Source organism: Ursus maritimus, unplaced genomic scaffold (assembly GCF_017311325.1).
Source record: "Ursus maritimus isolate PB19 unplaced genomic scaffold, ASM1731132v1 scaffold_4, whole genome shotgun sequence".
NCBI classification, from domain to species: Eukaryota; Metazoa; Chordata; class Mammalia; order Carnivora; family Ursidae; genus Ursus; species Ursus maritimus.
Genome location: NW_024426552.1, coordinates 69,515,419 through 69,531,948, shown reverse-complemented (window position 1 = coordinate 69,531,948; position 16,530 = coordinate 69,515,419). Strand labels below are relative to the sequence as shown.

Genomic DNA, 16,530 nt, shown 5'->3' with positions numbered 1-16,530 from the left:
CCCCAGAAAATGACATTTATTATCTTAACCACTTTTAAATGTATAGTTTGATAGTGTTAGGTATATCCACATTGTTGCAAAAAACAGTTCAGAACTTATTCCTGTTGCAAAACCAAAACTCTACCCAGGAAACAATACTCCCCTTTTCCTTCTGCCCCCAGCACCTGGTAACCACTATACTACTTTCTGTCTCTATGATTTTGACTACTGTAAATAGCTCATATAAGGGGAATTATGCAGTACTTATCTTTTTTTTTTTTTTTTAAAGATTTTATTTATTTATTTGACAGAGACAGAGACAGCCAGCGAGAGAGGGAACACAAGCAGGGAGAGTGGGAGAGGAAGAAGCAGGCTCATAGCAGAGGAGCCTGATGTGGGGCTCGATCCCAGAATGCTGGGATCACGCCCTGACCGAAGGCAGACGCTTAACTGCTGTGCCACCCAGGCGCCCCTTTGCAGTACTTATCTTTTTGTGACTTATTTCACTTAATGCTCTCAAAGTTCCTCCATGTTGTAGCCTGTGATATAATTTCCTTCCTGTTAAAGAGTGAATTTATTTACTGTATGTATATACCACATTTTCTTTATCCATTCATCCATTGATGGACATTTGGGGTGTTTTCACCTTTTGGCTATTGTGAATAGTGTTGCTTTGAACATGGGTGTGCAAACATCTCTTTGAAACTCTTCTTTCAAGTTTTGGAATACCCAAAAGTGAGATTGCAGGATCATATGGTATTTATATTTTAAATTTTTTGAGGAACTGCCATACTGCCTCCCATAGCAGTTGCATCATTTTACAGTCCCACCAACAGAGTACAAGGGTCCCAGTTTCTCCATACTTTTACCAACACTTGTCATTTTCAGTTTTTTTGATAGTAGCCATCCTAATGGATGTAAGATTGTGACTTTTTCAAGTGTATTTTAAAAGTGTATTTAGGGGCGCCTGGGTGGCTCAGTCGCTAAGCGTCTGCCTTCAGCTCAGGGCGTGATCCCAGGGTCCTGGGATCGAGCACCGCGTCGGGCTCCTCTGCTGGGAGCCTGCTTCTTCCTCTCCCACCACCCCTGCTGTGTTCCCTCTCTCATTGGCTGTCTCTCTGACAAATAAATAAATAAATAATCTTAAAAAAAAAAGTATTTAAAAAGCACTTTTTGTGTGTGATACAAGTGTCTCATTTAGTCATCTATAATCACCTCTGAGGTGATTATACCATTTAAAGATTAGGAAACTGAGGCACTAAGAGATTACATATCTTGTTCAACGACCCTTGGATACTAAATTGTGGAGCCTGAAATTGAACTCAGCTAATCTGAATCCAGAGCTTCTCCTCATGTTCAGTTATTAGGATGTTTTTTGTCATAAAGTTGAATATTTTAATGTGGTAAAGAACACTAACAACAACTGCGTTTAACATAGATGTTGATCTGTAGGGTCAGTGGTATTTTTTTGAAGTTTTTACTTTGAAGGAGAATATGATGGAATGATGCTTGTTTTGAAAAGTATATTTAGTAATCAAGGTTTACAGACTTCTGCCTGTAATGGTAAAATGTCAAAGTTTCTTAGTTTTTGTTTGTATGTTTATTATTGGTCCCAGTCATACTATATTTTAGTTTGTTGCTAACTTTGTGTAAATGACTTTGCAGGCTAGGTTTGAGAAAGGAAAACGTTTAAGACAGTATATGGATCATTCTATTGGCTAAAACTTTATAGACTTGGAAGACTATTTTATTAACTTTTCAGTTGGTGGTTTTGATTGAACTGGATTGTTATTTATTTCCTAATAACTTTGCTTACTGCTGCTCTGAAGCAGTGCTTTATGTTGAATCTGGTTGAATTCTCTTTGGAACCTTGTAATCAACAGAGCTGTAAAAGCATCTGTAAATAATTCTAGTTTATTTCATCTATGTAGGGTCAAATTTTTCCTACTAAATTTTTTCTTTTCCAGTTATTTAGTTTTTTTTCAGTACACTATCCAGTCTAAGACCAGGTATTTCATTTATTTGTCACGTCTCTATAGTCTGGGCACATTTCCACAGCCCTTTTTGGTCTTTTATGACAGTGACATTTTTGAAGAATACGGTACCCCTCTGCTCTTATTTTTTTATATTATGTTTTTAATTTTAGGTTTGTCTGATGTTTGCTTGTGATTAGATTCAGGTTATGTATTCTCTAGAGTTCTGTACATTCAGAGATACAAGATGTCTTCTGCCCTTTATTGGCATTGTTTATTTGGATCACCCATTTAAGGTGCCTGATTTCTCTACTCTATAGTTAGTGTTTTTTTCTTGCATTTTGTAAACAACATGTGGGGGACACACTTTAATACCATGCGCATGCCCTGCTCTTTAGCAAAATTTCCCTCTAGACTTAGCATCTATTGATGATGCTTGTCTGAACCAGTTTTTACTATGGTGAAGATGACAGTTGAAAAATGACAGTTTTGTAACAGTAGCGGTCTTTTACATTCTCTAGTTAATCCCTGACATTTTACTGTAAGAGTTCTCTTTCCCCATTTATCTGTGTATATGTCTGTATCATTTTTCTTTTAATCTTTGATAATTTATTACCAACCTTAATGATTTCGGTGCTCAGATTGTTTCAGATTTATCTGGTAAGAACTCTCTCCAGCTTGCTCTTCTATTCTTATGATATGCCCCTGTAACTTTGAGTACTTTCTCACTTTTTGGCATAACAAGATATTCCAAGTTTATCTTGTACATATCTTGCCCCAGCCTTGGAATCAGCCATCTCTCTGAGAAGGTCTGGTTCCTTTTGCTACCTTGTTTTAAGAAATATGTGTGTGAAGATACCCTATGACTGTTAGTCAAATAGTATTTCAAATGTGAAAATAGTTATTTTTGGACATTGGCTTGACATTTTTCTTGTTTCTAGTGTGCAAAACACAAATTACAATACATAATTTAAAATTTTATATGATATTCTTTTTGGGGATTAGAATGGCTTTTTGAATGTACGTAAGTTTAGAAGAAAGCAGAGCATCTGTTTTTGTGTAGACTTGACTATTGCATGTTTTAGTTTATGAAAACATTGTACTTGCTTTTTAGTCAATTAGCTGATAAAAGTTTTTCCTTCTGAAGTGGCCAGGTTATATTTCAGCTTTCTAGTTATCTTCTTTCTAACTCCAAAACAGAATTTATTGTAAAAAAAATAATGCATGTTCCATGTAAAGAATTTAAGATCAGTTAAATGTACTTCATATAAAATATTATAATCAAGAAAATTCTCACACCAGAGGTATCCTAGTTCTTCCATAGGGTGAACATCCTTCTCGAATGTTATTCCTTATGAATTTATACACGCTTCCATTTTGTAAAACAAACTCCCTACATAAGTAAAACAGAATTGTTTCCTATATAGGAATTGATACTTAAAATCAGCGTGTAAAGTGAAAAATCACATCAGGTTAAAATAACCCTTGAAAATCCTTCTAGATATTAACTCTCATTAACTACAATATAGTTGTTTTTTCTCTAGTGAAAAAAAATCATTGTTTTTCTTCAGTTGGGCAAGAGACATAGTAGTTGGCTTGTGATCTCTTGTACTAAAAGCACATAATTCTGGAATCAGACTCAGTGCAGTGAGGTATAGAGATGCTCACATTATTAGGGGCACGTGAAAACAGACTACCTGAGGGAACAGTTTTTTCTCTTCTCCTTTTATATTTGTGATGTTGATTTATTGGGTGGACTGATAGGTAGAATTGTCTTTTTTGGTGAAGGGAGGTGCTGAAGTTAAATTTGCTTAATTGTACATAGGGTGCATGTACATATTAACTATTTTTATCTCAAAATTTATCATTGGGTATCTTTTCATATTTGTACCATCTTAAATGACTGTATTTATATTGTATAGATGTGGTGTAATTTTATTAATGATTTCCTAGGAGCACTTAGGTATATAATTTTTCTGAATTTTAAACAACATTGCATTTGTATTTGTCTCTTTGTTCTACATTGTTTATTATATCCTTTGGATAAATTCCTAGAAATGAATTGCTTGGTAAAGGGGATTTGCATTTTAAAGAGGTTTTTGATGAAATTTGTTAAATTTACCCTCAGGAAGGTTATATTCAATATAATTTTTTAGGCAGTATGTGAAATAATGACTAATTCACTATACCTTAAACAATGTAGGTATCATTCTTTTTAATATTTTTTCTATTCTGATATATGGAATATACTTTTAGTCATTTTGATGTTTATTATATATTTATTTGATTAAACAACTAATGTAAGAATTTTCAACGACATAAGAATTTTCTTATATCATTTAAATTTCTTTTGTGAATTATTTGTTCATGTCATTTGCCTCCCCCACTAATTTTTTCCTTTTTTTTTAAGAAGTATAAATCATAGAGGTATAATATCTACATTAGGGGTATCAACTCTGTCTGCCATGTAAGTTGCAAATGGCTTCCCTTGTTTCTCATTTGTTTTTAAACTTCGATTTAAAAAATATATATATGGTTAGATCTGTCAGATTTTTTTGTGCTTTCTGCCCTTGGTATCTTGCTTAGAAAAGCTTCTCTAACCCCAAGATTATAAGAACATTTACCTGTATTTAAATTCTTTCGTGGCATCTCTTTTTAACATTTAAATCTTTAATATATTTGGAAATTATTGTGACATAAAGTAATATTGCTTGTTTTTTAAAATATAAACTTATTATTTTGTAAACTCCCTTATGCACTTTTTAAAAATTATTAGACTTTAAATTTTTTTTAGTAGTTTTAGGTATACAGAAAAATTGAGTGGAAAGTACGGTTCCGATACCTTCGCCACCCCTGCTCCCCATTCCATTTCCTCTCTTACTAGCATCTTGCACTGGTGTTACAGTTGGTAAGCCAGAATAAATATATTGTTATTAACTATAGTCCACACTTTATAATAGGGTTCACTTGTTGTGTTATACATTGGTAAGCTTGGCATACATATTTGTTGTTCTGACATGTGTATCCACCATTATGGTATCATACAGAATAGTTTCACTGCCCTAAACATGTCTTGTGCTCCACCTGTTCATCCCTTTTCCCCTCCCTTTGAACCCCTGGCAACCAGTGATCTATTTACTGTCTTTATAGTTCTGCCTTTTCCCGAAATGTCATATAGTTAGAATCCTAAATATGTAGCCTTTTCACATTGGCTTCTTTCCCTTAGCAATATGCGTTTACATTTTCTCCATATCTTTTCATGGCATGGTAGCTCATATCGTCTTGTATTTTTTGAAGACTTCATTTTTTAGAGCAGCTTTAGAGTTCACAGCAAAATTGAGAAGAAGGTACAGAGATTGCCCATATGCCTCCTTCCCCCACAGATACATGGTCTCCTCCATTATCAACATCCCCTACCAGAATGGTAACATTTGTTACAGTTAACAGACTTAACATGGGCACATCATTATCCCCCAAAGTCCGTAGTTCACCTCAGTGTTCCTTCTTGGTGTTGTACCTTCTACAGGTTTGGACAAATATATAAGGAGATGTATCCACCCTTATAGTGTCAAACAGCATAGTTTTACTGCCTTAAGAATTCTGTGTGCTCTGTTTATTCATCTCTTTCCAACTTCCAACCCTGGCAATCACTGATCTTTTTACTGTCCCTGTTAGTTCTGCCTTTTTGGGAATGTCCTATGGTTGGAATCACACAGCATGCACTTAAGGTTCCTCTATATCTTTTTATGGCTTGATAGCTCTTTTTTTTAAGTGCTGAATTATATCATTGGATGTATCAGTTTGTTTATCTGTTCACCTACTGAAGGTTATCTGAGTTGCTTCCAAGTTTTGGCAGTGATGAATACAGCTGCTGTAAATATCTGTGTGCAGGTTTTTGTGTTGGACATAAATTACCCTCTCCTTTGGGTAAATACCAAGGAGCATGATTGCTGGATTGTATGGTAGGAGTATGTTTAATTTTGTAAGACACCACCAAAGTGTCTTTCGTAGTGGCTGTATCATTTTGCATTCCCACCAGCGATGAGTGAGAGTTCCCACTGCTCCATATCCCTCAGCATTTGGTATTGTCACTGTTCTGTATTTTGGCCATTCTAACAAACAGGTGTGTGGTGGTATCTCATTGGTGTTTCTTTTTCCCCCCAACAAAAGTGGCTCAACTTTATTGCAGGAAAGCTCGGGAGAAGCAGGGCAAGTGGGGGTCTGTGCAGGAATTCCCATCAGCTGAGCAGGACTGCCAGGCCCCAGGTCTGTCTGTAAGGCAAAAGAGGATCAGTCTCCTACCCCCTTTGGTCCATCTTGGGCCCAGGGGTCCAGGCCCTCGCTACTTGGGGTCAAGGTAGGAAACAGCCTTTCCTATTTCCCCAGGGTTTCTAGCAGAGTGTCCATGCTGTGCTCAGAGTTGATGCAAACCTTGTTTTCGGGCAGGTCAATGTCAAACGCAACTCCTACCAGTTTTTTGAGCACCCTACTCACTTCATTAGTGTAACCTTCACAGGTCATGTCCACAGAGAGCTTATCCTTCAGCATGACTATGGTGGTGGTGGTGGTTGTGGTGATGGTACCACCTCTGCCGGCTCTGAGCATTGGCGCGGCCTTCATTGATGTTTTAATGTGCTGATGACATATGTGGAACATCTTTTCACGTGCTTATTTGCCATGTGTGTATTTTCTTTGCTGAGGTATCTGTTAAGGTCTTTTCTTAATATTTTTCCGATGGAACAAGGTTATTTCTCATAGAGATGTCTATACTATGTTAAATTGTTACAGATTCTTGACTATTTAGACTTCCTACTCTGATCCTTATTTCTTTAGTTTGAGAAATGTTTGTGAGTTTTACTGTTTAGGATGATAAAAGTGGTAACTAAAGCTAGGAAACTTTCCTCAACCTCCTTTGAGGATGTTTCCAGGATTCTGTACTTCCTTTACTCCTAGTGTTTGCAGACTGAATTCTGCAAGAAAATAACAAAGATAAAATGAAAATGTTTTCCTTAAAGTTTTACTTAAGTTTGGAGAGTTCTGAAATATGTGATCTTAAGAGATTTCCTGAAATACACATTATTTGGTGGTAGGAATGAGTCTTCTCTGTTCCATTGGACTAATTGTGTGTGTCCAAATTTAATTTAGAATTTTCACTTCTATAGAAAATTTCTGTTGTTCCATTGTTTCTATATTTCTGATTTTATATATTGTAAGTATTGTAGCTTTTATAATTTAGATCTTTTTTCAGGAACTGTACTTGTGGGGACCCAGTTTAGTTCAAAACAGAGAAAGCACTTGTCAGACTATAAATGGCAAATAGGAATAGACTGTTAAGACTGATCCAGTAGGCTCAACAAAATTTATGTTTTCAGTTGTGAATCAACTAAAGGGTAGGTTTCTCTTATACATGTTTTAGTATTCCTGTATTTTCTCATGTTCTTGCTTGCTTTAGTGCATCATTATTTTAAAAAAGTAAGTTTTTTCAGGGTAGTAAATAAAAATGTAGTCAAGTCATTTTAATTGTATGTGGTGTGTATCTGCATGAACTATATGGATTTTCAGATGAGTATGAAATTATTGTTGTCTTAAGTGGCAGTCATTTTGACTACCTCTGTATTCTCCCATTTTCTGTACATTTTCATATTAAAGATATGAGATTAGAGTTGACTCAGGTGAAATGTTTGCATAGGTTTGTTGAAGGACTCTGTCATTTTTTTTAAAAGATTTTACTTGTCACAGAGAGAGAGAGAGCATAAGCAGGGGGAGTGGCAGGCAGAGGGAGAAGCAGGCTCCCTGCTGAGCAAGGAGCCCAGTGTGAGGCCCATCCCAGTATCCTGGGATCTTGACCTGAGCCCAAGGCAGACGCTTAACTGAGTCACCCAGGTGTCCCAGGACTTTGTCATTTTACACGTGATCATAAATTTGGCAATTTCTAATAAAACAGTTCTGAGAGATACGACTATTGAAATTTTGCTTTGATTTCGTTTTTTTCGTAGTCTGTATATTTTGGCATAAGTATGAGTAGCCTTTATTATTGACATTGGATATAATTGGCTCGGAAACATATAAATGACTTACATAAACCAGAATTGAATAAGAATTTTTCATTGTCTATCAAAGAGCTGGTTAATTTACTTTTCAAAAATTTTAATACATGTATAGTAATAAAAAGTTTAAATGTGTGTTAAGGTTCTGTAGCACCTTAAAATATAGCCATCAAAGTTTTATAGAAATCTGTCTTTTTGTTTTATTAAAATGGTGTTATTTGGTTTTTAAGTGTTAATATATTTTTTCCTCAATTTTCTCCATCTCTCTAAGACATTATTGTTATATCTCATTTTTTAGTTCTTTTATTCCTCTTCTAAAATGTATTCACTCCATTAGTATTCATTGATTGAATGTCTTAAGTGTTCAGAGTAAACTCATTAGTTTAATTATTTATTTTCATGAAGTTGGTCTTTAGAGAATAACTTGGAATTTCAGACTTTAGCATTTTAAACAGATTTTTAAGAACTAGGAGAGATTGGGATTATATTAGATTTCGTTTTTGTCTTATATTTGACTTCTGTATATAGTGGTAACTTCTGTTTTACTTTAGGCTAGTTAGCTTATGGAACTCAATATTATACTCCCCAGTTTAGAAAAACCTAAAGAAAAGGTAGAAAGTAATGTTTTGAATCTTAGAATGTTATTGTAGAAGTACTTCTCTTGTCCCAGTGATAATCTTTTTTCTTTGCTAAATCTTTATAGTTATGATCAGTGATGTAATTATCTTCTGACATATAAAATGTAGATTATAAAGAACAGTGACTACTGATAGCATGGGAATATAAAATAGAAGTACTTTGGACTCATAAGAAAAGCTCAGTCTGTGTCCAGTTTTTCCAGAGTGCCCTTTTTGATCAGGTGCACCTTTGAAAAATCTTTACTGATACAACTGAATAAACTGTGATGGAAAAATCATTTCTGAAGAAGTGTTATTATGTTGCTCATCTTTATAGTCTTGAGATACCCTAAAGATGAAGAAGTGTGGTGGACAAATGAAATAAAATGTATGGAATGTTGGTCAAGATGGAATACGGGTCAAAATGAAAGGGGTGTGTGTGTGTGTGTGTGTGTGTGTGTATTTGTATATTTTAAAGGGAAGTGATAATAACTGTTACAGATTGTCATATCAGAAATGGCACCACACTATACATGTGTTAACTATTTCAGTACTTTTGCCAAGGGTGGTAACAAATCTCTTTTTAAGTTGGGGATAGATAGTACTCTGGGAATGGACCGGCAATGTCAGTTATCCTGATCTCAGTGAGAAAGATATCTAAGTAGCTAAAATAGATAGTGTAATACCTACATATTAAGTCCCATGCACTTCATTCATCTAAGCTCCCTTAGATTCTTACTCAGCTTATTTTTTTATTGTGATAAAATATATGTAACAAAATTTACCGTTTAAGTGTACAGTTCGGGGGTATTAAGTACAATCACATTATTTTGTGACCTTCACCACTCACTCTTATCTCCTGAACCTTTTCATCATCCCACACTGAAACTCTACCCATTAAAAAATAACTCTCCATTTCTTCCTTACCCCAGTCCCTCCTTACCCCATTTTTTCCTTACCCCAGTAACAGCTGTTCTTTCTGTCTCTATGAATTTGACTAGTCTAGGTTCCTCATGTAGTGTTTGTTTTTTTGGTCTGGCTTATTCCACTTGGCATAATGTCTTCAAAATCCATCCATCCATTTTGTAGAATGTACCAGAGTTTTATTCCTTTTTAAAGTTGAGTAATAGTACATTGTTTGTATATACCACATTTTTTTTTTCACCATTGATCTATAGATGAACATTTGGGTTGTTTTCACCTTTTGGATACTGGGAGTAATGCTGCTGTGATCATCGATGTACAAATATCTGTTTGAGTTCCCGCTTTCAATTCTTTTGGGTATAAAACCAGAATCTAATGCTGGATCAAATGGTGATTCTATGTTTTAATATTTTGAGATACCACTGTACTATTTTCCACAATGGCTGCAACATTTTCTATTCCTACCAGTAATGGACAAGGGCTTAATTTCTCTACATCCTCATCAATACCTGTTATTTTCTGTTTTGTTGATAGTAGCCATTCTAATGGGTGTTTACTCAGCTTATTTTGTCTTAAGCCTGATATAGTTAAAATAATATGACTATTTGATTCTCCAGTCCATAAGAGCTCAGATACAGCAAATTAGAAAGGACTTTTTAATAGATGAGCATTTCAATTGACAGTAGCAGGATGTGAGTGAACTTTTAGAAAATTCACATAGGGAGCGCTTTATTCCTTGATCTTCCTAGATAGTAAAATGTTACTCCAAATTATACTAGTCTAGATCTCTATTGTCCTATATGATAACTACTAGCTGTATGTGGCTATTTAAAGTAATTAAATAAAATTATAAAATCAGTTTCTCATTTACACTAGTCACATTTTAAGGGCTTAATAGCCATATGTATCTAGTGGCTACCATATCGGAGAGTGCAGCTATAGAACGTTTTTATCATTGTAGAAAGTTCTTTTGGACAGCACTGATCTAGATATTTGTTAGAGATGTTATTGAAGGGTGATACAGTAGTATTTCTGTTAAGTGTAGAATAAAAGGTCACAGAAGGTTACGATTTCAAACTTATAATAATGGAAAATATAATGAAGTTTTTATATAGTGATGTGGGCTATTTACCTTGAGATTGGTAATCATCCAATTATCACTCATTTAGTTCTCTTGGGGGCATAATTACACTAGGAGCTCTGACATTTTTATTTTCTTGTAGAAGATACCTCTCCCTCTCTATAGATCTAGAAATATATGTCCTACCACAGAAATGTATACATATTCTTATATGTATATATCTTCTATAAAAAAAATCTGTAGTATTTTTAGAAAATAGTCCATATTTAAATTTCCCTAATTATCACAATGTCTTTTATATCCCCCTGCCCCTCCCCACCAGTCAAGCCTCAGATATTGCAGTTGATCGCTATGTTTTTTTTCGTTTCCTTTATTTAAAAAAAATCCTTTCAGATAATTTCTCTTCCTTTTCATGACATTGACTTGCTAAAGAAACTGGCCGGTTGTCTTGTGGAATGTCCCTTTCTGGATCTGTTTTTTTCCCTTGCTTTTTTGGTGTCATTCAACTTGTTTCTCTGGCCTCTGTATTTCCTGTGAACTATAAACTTGGTTCTGAAGGCTTGATTTAGGTTCAGGTTAAGCAGTTTTTGGCAAGAACACTTTGTAGCTGATGCTCTGAATTTGAGTTTATTATTTTTTTCATAGTGGTTATGTGAACAGTTTTAAATAGTAACTTATGGTTTATAAAATACTTTCACATACAATTTTCTTTAGTAATATTCTTAACACCTTGTAAAGTAGGTTGATACTGTCCTCACTGTGCTGATCTTAGTTTTTATGAGCTCTTTACTTAGAAAGTTTTACATTTCTACTGGTTATTAAAAGGGAGTTGTTTTGTCTCTGCTGTCTTCCGACATTGTTTTTTAAAGGAGATATTAATCTTTTCATCATAGAAATAAGTAAAAGTTATTCTGTCTTAATGTTATTTGCAATCGTACAGGATAATGCCCCACCTTTGCTGTTAAAATAATAATTTCTCCCCTTTAAAAAATCAGCTCAAAATATACCACTAAGTGAATAAAGAACTAATAGTGGTGAACTTAAGAATTACGTAACTACCACTCAGAGCTTCGGAATGGCATGAAGAATCAGTGTTAATACGCTAAGTTTATATAACTCCAGCTGATAGCAAAGTAACTTGATCTTTTAAATTATCCTGTGCTACTTTAAGTAAATTTATGGATTTTTTTTAGAGTTTTGTCATTTTCAATTGATTGTTTCTAAAATGTACAATTTTTAATTTACTATTTAACTTGTTTGCTTTATGTTGGTTAGAAGGACAGTTAAAACTATGGGAGGGGATTATATTGAGGAGATATTGGTGGTGTAAAGGTAAAATATCAGTAATGACTCATGTCTTCAAAATTCATAGTAATGATACTAGCCTCTGTCAGTTGGGAGCCTGTTATGTCAATTGTGCACTTTACATGTATTACACTCAGTCCTTGTAACAATTCACGTGATGAAGAGGCAGATTATCAGAGGTTAAGTAACTTGCCTAAACAGGCAGCTAATTTGTGATGGATTAGAGATTTGAACTCAGCACTGACTTTGAAGTGTAAAAAAGCCTGTGACTTTTACACTATGCCCTGCAAGTTCTGATGTGATTGTGACATAATAAAATGAGAAAATATTCACTGTTTAAGTACATTACAAGATTGGTCTTCTTATTTTACTAATCTAGACTAAAATCTTGCTTTTGAGTTATGTTGTTTTAGCCGTGCGTGGTTTAATTAGAAAATCTAAATACTTCTGATTATTTTTTTCCTTTTCTTCACCTCTAGATATTCAAGAATTTTATGAAGTGACCTTATTGGATAATCCAAAATGTATAGATCGTTCAAAGCAGTCTGAACCAATACAGCCTGTGAATACTTGGGAAATTTCCAGCCTTCCAAGCACTACTGTGACTTCAGAAACACTGCCAAGCAGCCTTAGCCCTAGTGTAGAGGTAAGATAAAATTTTTCGTGAAGCTATTTTTCAGTAATCAATTTATTGGGACTGCTAAATTTTTACATTTTATTAAAATGGGTATTATTTGGAAATATCATGGGATTACAAATATTTTTGAAGAGAAAAGCTCAGAATCCCTGGTACCCCTTTCTTAACATGTTGTAAATGGTTTGAGGTCTAAAGTACTTGCTTTAGACTATTAAAAAAAATACTTTGCATGAGAGACCTCAATGAAATCTTATTCTGAAAAGGTGGTTTTGATCTGGTATTATTTATTTATTTATATTATTTATTTAATTTTTTTAAAATTTTTAAAATTTTTTTTGAGAAATAGAATATAGTTTTATCGTCCTGGGCAGATTGGTTGCTATATTTACCCCAAAGATTCTCTGTTTATTTGGTTTGAAGATTGTATTAATAAAACTCACTAAAGACTGATCAGTAAATCTTAAGGTTAGCATCAGTTTCTGCATTTTTCTGTAGTTAAAACTGTATTTAAGTTTTAAAAACTTAGTAATGTTCTTTTTGTTGTTGTTGCTAGTGGAGTTAGATAGAACAGAGATATATGAAGCATATTGTAATGAGGCTTCTGTCTGAGAAACATTAGTCATTTGAATGTGGTTGTCTGACTGAATTTGATTCTAGTCCCTTCTAGTTTGTACTAGAGAAGTGCCTGGAAAATTGAATCAGCCTCTGTTCGGCGAGTAATAAATCAGGGAAAAGTAGTGGTGGGCAGCAACCAGACAACCCTTTGGTAATGAAGTAGACTGCTTCTAAGTTTTCTTTTTTATGTTATGTCACATGGAACTATAAAATTTTAGACCAGGAAGCACATCTGATCCCTCTTTTTCATTTTAAGGATTCGGAAACTGAGATCCAAAAGAAAATGAATGACTTGACCCAGCTTATTTAGCTAGTTTGGGCAAGTCTACCCTTGGATTTCAGACCTTTTAACACCCAGTTCACAGTTCTCTTTACTAATCCTGGTCTGCACTTACATGTTTTTCTTTGATTAGAAAGAGATTCTAGTGTTATCTTGTCTTTGTGTCTTTTTTTTTATTATTATTATTAATCACTCTCTCGGATCATTTCAGTTTCCATTGCACTTGCATGTTTTTCTTTGATTAGAAAGAGATTCTAGTGTTATCTTGTCTTTGTGTCTTTTTTATTATTATTATTATTATTAATTACTCTCTCGGATCATTTCAGTTTCCATTGCACTTACATGTTTTTCTTTGATTAGAAAGAGATTCTAGTGTTACCTTGTCTTTGTGTCTTTTTTTTTTTTATTATTATTAATGACTCTCTCGGATCATTTCAGTTTCCATTCCCTTTTGTTGATATGTCATTTGCAGTTATGATTGATTCCAGATAGATATTTTAAATGTTAACCAGTAATACAATTTTTATTTCACATTTATTATCCTAGGTTAAAAATTTTGCATTTGAGGAAACACAAATTTTAAGAGAACTGAGTTTCTTATTCAATTACTATTTTTTTTCCTGTTGTCTGATTTATTATGTTCAGCTATGAGTATAGAGCAATACAGGTCTGACAGTCGATTTGCCTATTTTTATAAGAGATTGTTTAGATAATGCCTGGCTCAATGTAACCAGTAAAAGTAAATGTTCATTAAGTATTAAGGATACTTCATTAATTAAGTATTAAGGATAATACTGCAAGCTGGAAGTTAATTTCCATATAGATTTCAGTCAAAAAGATCAACAATGTATTGAATTCCATCAAGAGTAGTATTGAGGGGCGCCTGGGTGGCATAGCAGTTAAACGTCTGCCTTCGGCTCAGGGCGTGATCCCGGCGTTATGGGATCGAGCCCCACATCAGGCTTCTCCGCTATGAGCCTGCTTCTTCCTCTCCCACTCCCCCTGCTTGTGTTCCCTCTCTCGCTGGCTGTCTCTATCTCTGTCAAATAAATAAATAAAATCTTTAAAAAGAAAAAAAAAGAGTAGTATTGGAAAATTTCAGGAGTGCCTGGCTGGCTCAGTCAGTGGAGCATGCAACTCTTGATTTCAGGGTTGTGAGTTGGAGCCCCACGTTGGGTGTACAGATTACTTAAGATAAAATCTTAAGAAAAAAAAAAAAGAAATAGTATTGGAAAATTTCAACTTTTATAAAATGAGGCACTGGTACCTAGAAGTGCTCTGTGCAGCGCTGGTTTCTGCGTCTTCTAAAAGGTGTATTACGGACATGTTAACAGGAGAATAGGAAAATAAGAATTTTCAGACTGTAAATGGCAGATCTTATTAGTTAGAAAACGGACGAGAAGGAAATATGATTAAGATGTTGCTTAGAGCTTGGCACATGGAAAATGCTCCAGTATACTTGAAATTTATACCCGTTCATGGATGGACTTAGTAATGAGATCAAGGAAATGTGTCCGTTCAAGTCCTAGGTTTTTTTAAATAGGGGAAGATCTGTGTGTGTCAAATTTGAGTGAGCTAAGTTCAGTTAAAGAGAAGTACTGTTTTACAGAGAGGACAGAATACCCTGATAGATGCTAGTCTGAAAATGTAACTAGTTTTGAAACACAGTGATGGATGACAGTCATAAGGACTTAAAAAAAAAAAAAAGAACCCTGGAATGTTTAGAGATTTCATTTCTACTTTTTTTTTGAGAGTGCTGTAAGAGAAGGAAAGTATATTCCCCTGTTCCCCATTTATTTATGCTTAATTTGGACAGAAAACTTGGCTAAGTGTCCTTTGACTTGATCTCTTTAGACTCTTAGAGGCATAATGTTTGGGACTGAAAAGAGACTTAGATCATTTAATTCACCTTATTTATTTGTTTTGTAGTTGAAGAGAATCCACTGACCCAAATTAAAACAAATATAGAGGAAGTTTTTATTGGACTCTAACTTGAAAAATAATATGAAAATCCTTTATCTTGTACAAAATTTAGGTTATTATTGCACTTGTACTCTAATTCTTGGATAAAGAAGTAAGGTAATGCGAGTGTCTGGGTGGCTCAGTCAGTTAAGGGTCTGACTCTTGATTTCAGTTCAGGTCATATCTGAGGGTTGTGAAATCCAGTCTCTAGTTGGGCTTTGCTCTGGGCGTGGAGCCTGCTTAAGATTCTCTCCCCCTCTGCCTCTGTCTCTCCCATCCTTCTCTCTCTCCCCCCACCTCTTTTAAAATAAATAGATACACAGTAAGGTAATGTTTTTGTGACAAAGTTGCGTGCAACACAATCTTATTGTCTCTTTTACTTCATGTTCGCTTTTGTAGGGTTATCATAAAGAGGGTTTTTGTTTTTTTTTTTGCAAAAAAGTATTTGAGATTGAGCAGTTTCCAGGGCTGCTTCTCTTACTCTCTTAAAGTGAAAATCTTTGTCTTGTAAAACATTTGTTCACTTTTCTTTCTTGTCTGTTTTATTGTTGTTGTTATAGTTGGTAACTGATCTAACTTGCTGGATCCTCATTTGTCAGTTAATTTGGTGTAACTTTATTTCTTCTATTTCTTCTGATGTAGTAAAATGAAAATTAATGGCATTTATTTTTACAGTGACATGATAGTATCCCATTTTCTTAGAACTTTTTTGTGTTTGGTTGTCTGTCTTCTACATTGAACATATACCTAGTGCGTTGTTTGGAATAATGTTTGCATAATATTAATGATTGTTTCTGGGTGATAGGGACTTTTTTCTTTTTAGTGCTTTTCTGTTACTTTATAAAAATGAGTGCATGTCATTTTTATGGAAAGAAGTCTATCCTAAAATAAGAGTGAATTTTAGAGATGGTAAGGAAGTGTATTTGAAAGGAAGCAAGATGAAAGAAGTAGGAGAGATTTAATGAGAAATTCCAACAGAAAGGGGTGCAGTATCCTGTTTTAGTCTTTTTGGGCTATAACCAGAGTGTCACAGTTTGGGTAGCCTATAAACAACACAAATTTATTTCTCACAGTTGTGGAAGCTGGGCAGTCCAAAATCAAGTCACAGGT

The 16,530-nt window shown here is 34.4% G+C and overlaps 2 protein-coding genes across 8 annotated transcripts in view; one reads left to right on the top strand and one right to left on the bottom strand.

Annotated features, from left to right (window-relative positions):
* Positions 1 to 16,530, top strand: part of DLG1 (discs large MAGUK scaffold protein 1) — a 272,209-nt gene that overhangs the window by 10,283 nt on the left and 245,396 nt on the right. For all 7 annotated transcript variants that reach the window (XM_040621402.1, XM_008708348.2, XM_008708351.2 and 4 more), the window contains exon 4: positions 12,406 to 12,572. In XM_040621402.1, coding sequence (XP_040477336.1) covers positions 12,406 to 12,572 — 167 coding nt within the window. The remainder of the gene's footprint in view (positions 1 to 12,405; positions 12,573 to 16,530) is intronic.
* Positions 5,983 to 7,725, bottom strand: LOC103678922 (copper transport protein ATOX1-like). The gene has a single exon (XM_040621404.1). It carries the CDS (start codon positions 6,606 to 6,608, stop codon positions 6,327 to 6,329), a length of 282 nt encoding a protein of 93 aa, XP_040477338.1. The 5' UTR covers positions 6,609 to 7,725; the 3' UTR covers positions 5,983 to 6,326.